General features: G+C 34.2%; 2 protein-coding genes across 2 annotated transcripts in view; both read left to right on the top strand.

The window, feature by feature from the left end:
- Window positions 1-319: 319 nt before the first annotated feature.
- On the top strand, window positions 320-2129 carry cunh7orf78 (chromosome unknown C7orf78 homolog). Its single transcript, XM_016568932.1, has 5 exons — window positions 320-374; window positions 859-1342; window positions 1447-1531; window positions 1785-1924; window positions 2017-2129. Exons 2-5 carry the CDS (start codon window positions 896-898, stop codon window positions 2095-2097), a joined length of 753 nt encoding a protein of 250 aa, XP_016424418.1. The 5' UTR covers window positions 320-374; window positions 859-895; the 3' UTR covers window positions 2098-2129.
- A 956-nt stretch (window positions 2130-3085) lies between these two features.
- LOC107752852 (ADP-ribosylation factor-like protein 4A) overlaps window positions 3086-5120 on the top strand; it is a 6189-nt gene continuing 4154 nt past the window's right edge. The window contains exon 1 of the mRNA XM_016568921.1: window positions 3086-3167. The gene's annotated coding sequence lies outside the window, so the exon portion shown is untranslated. The remainder of the gene's footprint in view (window positions 3168-5120) is intronic.

The raw sequence follows: 5120 nt of genomic DNA, 5'->3' as shown, positions 1-5120 counted from the left end.
CCCACACACACACACACATTATTATGGTGAGGATCATTTGTAATTAATTAATTTATAACTGAATATATGTCTGAAGATAGGTATTTCTTGATATAAAATGTTCCACAAAGTCTTTCATACTTAAACTGACTTTAATTCATAGTTTGATGGTTGCTAAGACGTCTCTTTGTTTCTTCAACAATGTCCCCACTGTGCTCTGTCCACAGGCAGAGTCTCTGAATGAGAACTTGAAACTCTTGCTGCCTGGCAACCTTGTTGTATCCACGGCTCAATGCTGAGCTGGCTTAAATTTTTTTTTGATCAAACACAGCAATTTCAACTCTTTACAGTCTACTTTGTCATGGCTGAATGACAGCCACTCTGCTGTAAGAAAGGTAAGTGATTTAAATTGATTTTAGGAATTCTTTCCTTTGAAATGTACTGTTGATAGAAATAGGTCTTGCTCAATTTATTTATTTATTCTTTCTTTTTCTTTCTTTCTTTCTTTCATTTTTGATGTTGTATTATGTCTTTTTATTAAAATAATGTTACATTTCTATCACCTAAATCTAATCTTGCGCCTTTTGCACATGTAATATCCATTTATATAGATTCTTCATTAAGATGAAATGAAGTTTATGAGGTTGCTAATGAAAAGATTATGTAACAATTTTATGCATTGCACATATTACTTAAAAAATGGTGTAGTAACAATTTTCACTCAGAAATTGCTATTAAATTTCTCAAATAAGTACAAAGAATATGCAAGCAACACACTGAATTAAATGTGAAATTTTGAAGTTCTGAAGTTGAAGTTCTTGCAAGTTGTACTCCAGTAATCTTTGTTGTATTTACAACTTGTGTATGATTTGGTCTCAGATTATTGCTCTGAGCATAAAGATGTGGCTGATTCACAATGAATCTTCCTGAGCCTTTGGAAACTCCCATGTCTGTTGACCTCAGAAGAAAGCTGCTCTTTTCTGTGAGTCAGAACTTGATCTCAAGAAGGAGTTGTGGACTCATCCCACCACACCCAGTAGTTCCCATTGATCCATGGAACATAAAAGCCCCCGACTTCACCCCAAAACTGTACAGATCTTCGGGTTTGCCACAGACCAAGAGCAAAAACATTCACCTGGTTAAATCAAACAATAGTGTGGACGGAAAATCTTTCATTTTGGTAAAGATTAACGATGTTACTCCTTCAATATTGCCTGGACTTGAGCAAAAGGGATGTAAAGCACGACCATTTATCACATTCTACAAACCACCAGACACACTAGAGTCAAAACTGCTGTTTGTGAGTGCAGGGATGTATCCAGCGGGGCTGTACAAAGATCCAAAACCTCATAACTTCAGACCTGTAAGTTTCTACTAAGATTATGGCTTACTTTATCTGCATTGCACTACATCAACACTAGATGACAGTCTTTATAAGACATTGAAACACTCCTTATTCAAATGCAGTGTGCCGAGGGAATGCCGGAAATTGTGACTTCTTTAGAAAAGGATTCTGGCTGCTTGATCCTAAAGTCTCAGTGCCTAAAAGCAGGTAAAATTACTTGCATCATGTCTGAAAACAGAGAGAAACAAGAATGGTTTTTCAACATCGGTATAAATTGTGTTGCATGTGATTGCCCTTGTTTTCCCACTGTAATCAATCAATCTAGTAGTACTTATAACTCTAACAGTCATAAAATACTTTATATAGAGCAAAGGTCAGATACCTTGTGGCTTTGAAACCACGCAGTGACCTTACATGTATTACTGATAAAGCTTTGCATTTTATTTCAATGTCTTCACAGTCAATGACAGCCATCCTGACATGAATCCTTCTCACAGAGACACAGTGAGCATAGACACTTTCAAACCAGCAGAGCTTAAATGGGACCCAAGGCTCATACTACCAAAGACGCCATGGCCTCCAAAATCTGCGTCTTATACAGTGAGCACAAAGAGAACACTCATATTTATCTTCTACCCTTGAACAGACAGTTTATTAACCTTCTTGGAAACATTTTACTTCCTGTATTATAGAGACATCGCCGCAGAAGAGGAGTATATAGTGCCTTAATGGAGCGAGTTGAAGAAAAGCTGACCAACTCTTGGAGGAAATGAATCTGTTTTAAGAAAAAAGAAAGAATTTTGTGTTGTGGTGTGCAGATAAAGCTAGTTTAAACATCAATTTTCTGCTTTGTCTAATGAGTCCTGCTGTTTTATGGAGAACCCCACATTATTATACACTTTTCTTGTCTTTTCTTTTTTTCCTTTCTTGTCTTCATTTTTAGCTTCCTTTTCTTCTGATAGATAGATGTTACAAATAGAGAAATATTTTTTTTAATATTGCATACACAAAATAAATGTTAGCACTGCATTAAAAGAAATACATAAATATGCTACTTTTCAAACAAAATGTTAGAATTATTAATTTCATTTTTTAAATAATATACACACACACACACACACACACATATATATATATATATATATATATAATGTCCTCCTGACTACCAGGAAAAAACAGTTTTGTGAATTTAGTTTTTTGTCATGTCATTACATTGTTTAGAGCATAAGAAAATTGTTTAAAAATAACATTTTTGTAAAATGATATTTTATTCATATGTTGTGCCATGTCCTCTGTAGAAGACATCGGGACTTTAAAAAGTCTTGTTTAGAGCATAAGAAAAATTTTGAACAATAAAATTTTTGAAGTTCTGTAAAGGACATCAGGACTTTAAAAAGTCCCGTTTTAAAAAAAATAAAAAGACATGAAAAGGCAAAAAGAGTGGGATTTTTGTTTTAACCAGAAATCAATTTTCATTTTTTTTATACCAAACTTTATATAAAGACGATTCTCAACTATGTTATGAAAGATATACAAAAAAAATAAAAAAAATTTCTTTATGCAAAATGTGTGTAAAATGGCCATAAACGAGTTTTTCCATTATATACAATGTATCTATAAACTGTATCTAATTTGCATATTACGGTGCAGCAATTTTGTAGCTTTCTTATTTTGTATCTCTTTGCATATATTATGGGCGCATGACCTCCGTTGACCAATCATTTTAAAGGTAAACAAATGAGCTGCCGCGTGTGTGTGCGTGCAGACGCGCTGGGTCAATCAGTAGCACGCAGAGCAGAGCGTCAATGGATGACGCTTTCTAACGAAGCATGAAGTCTGAACGGTAAGTTAACTGAACGACTGTGGTAAGAATTTAGTTTGAAACATTTTAACTAACAATAAGGAATATAGGCTCCTCTTTATTTTTTGGTAAAAACAAGTTTTGTCAGCGCGTCATGAATAATTCCTGTTGGCTCAAAGCGCGACTGCGGTTTATGCGATTTAAACGTCCACAGATTTTCTCTAGAGCTGCTGTCACATCGATTAAGTTTATATTTTCAACATATACAGATATAGTTACTGTTTAGGTTGGAGAAATAGGATGTCTACATGGACTTTGGGTTAATTCAGAAAAGTTTCGATTCGACAGGTGGACGCGAGTGACTTCCAGAGAAATGCCCTCCCGGCGTCAGCAGAACTCTCTTATCGGGCTCACTTTTATTGTTAGACCACCCTATTTATCTGTTCCTAGGAAATATTGCATCATTGAGATATGCTTCTTTTCTGAGCATTCATATTAATATAATTTTTATATTCTTTGTGCGCTCCTTCTAGAAATTTGTAGTTGGGGTTAATGCCACATTTCGTTTAATGCCAAACTATGAAATGTGCGCGAGATTGGATTCGTAATATATACTTATATTCTGAGACTTTGCGTTTTTAATGTTTCTGTATCCTCCTAAATGTATTGTAAATATATAGAAATAATATTTATAAATTTTAATGTACACATTTAGGCACTGCTTTTAACTTCCTTTCAGATAGAGTGGGACAGAATAAAAAAAAAGGTTAAAATATGTCTTTTAAATATAACAAAGGTCTTTATTTTGCAAGGAAAAATGGTAAACGTTGGAATTTGGTTACTAATGGAAAGCCATGTCATATGAGCTTAAGGTGGTCAGGCTGGTTTTTGGAACATTGTAGCTGGTTATTTGGGGGTGTAAACTAGTGGTTTTCCAGCTCTAACCAGCTTGATCATGATCTGTTTTGTTAGTCTCAGCCCCACCAGCTGGTAGTCCATTCTTCATCTAGTAGAGCAATGATAAGTCAAACTTAAAAGCTGTAACTATTGTATGATATGGTCTGTGCCATGATAGTTCATAACAGTATGATTAACAATCATAATCTATCAGAGAAATTCTAAAAAATAACTCGCTGTACCACACTTTTAAAAATAAAAGTGCTTCACGATGCCATAGAAGAACCTTTTTGTCTAAATGGTTCCATAAAGAACCTTTAACATCTGAAGAAACTTTCTGTTTCACAAAAGGTTCTTTGTGGCGAAAGAAGGTTCTTTAGATTAGGTAATAAAGGTAATAAAGAGATGGTTCTTTAAAAAACCTTTGACTGAATGGTTCTTTGTGGAAGCAAAAATGGTTATTCTATGGCATCGCTGTGAAGAACCTTTTTAGCACCTTTATTTTTAAGAGTGTAGAAAGTATCATTTTTAGAGCCCGACCGATATGGGTTTTTTGGGGGCCGATACCGATATTAGGAAGTAAAAAAAGACAGATACCGATATATCTGCCGATATTATTTGTGTAGGCTATATTATAGGACAGTATACAGTCAAAAGTTTGGACACACTTCCCATTCGTGTGTCCAAACTTTTGACTAGTACTGTATATAGAATACAGTATATAGCCTACATAAACAGAATAGATATACAAAAACACATTTTTTGCAATGATAACTCAAATGTGGTGTTCAAACACTTATAATGATGTGACAAACATAGGCCTATGTAGTGAAGGCAGGGTATTTAACAATTTAACAATAAACTTCATTATTCAAAATGAGTCTGACATCAGTGCACTTAACAGTAAACTTCACTTCACTTATTATAAATAAGTTAAATGACACAAATAGAACAATATATATATAAATTAAATTAAATTTATGCATTTAGCAGACGCTTTTATCCAAAGCGACTTACAGTGCATTATATATAACTTGAATTAAGAAATCAAACAAGGTAACTGTGTAGGGCAAGCAAGCTACTGCCAAACCAACAGGG

Source organism: Sinocyclocheilus rhinocerous, unplaced genomic scaffold (assembly GCF_001515625.1).
Source record: "Sinocyclocheilus rhinocerous isolate Xijiao unplaced genomic scaffold, SAMN03320098_v1.1 scaffold1965, whole genome shotgun sequence".
In the NCBI taxonomy this organism is placed as follows: domain Eukaryota; kingdom Metazoa; phylum Chordata; class Actinopteri; order Cypriniformes; family Cyprinidae; genus Sinocyclocheilus; species Sinocyclocheilus rhinocerous.
Note: the sequence above shows the minus strand (reverse complement) of the source record. Positions and strands in the feature narration are given on the sequence as shown.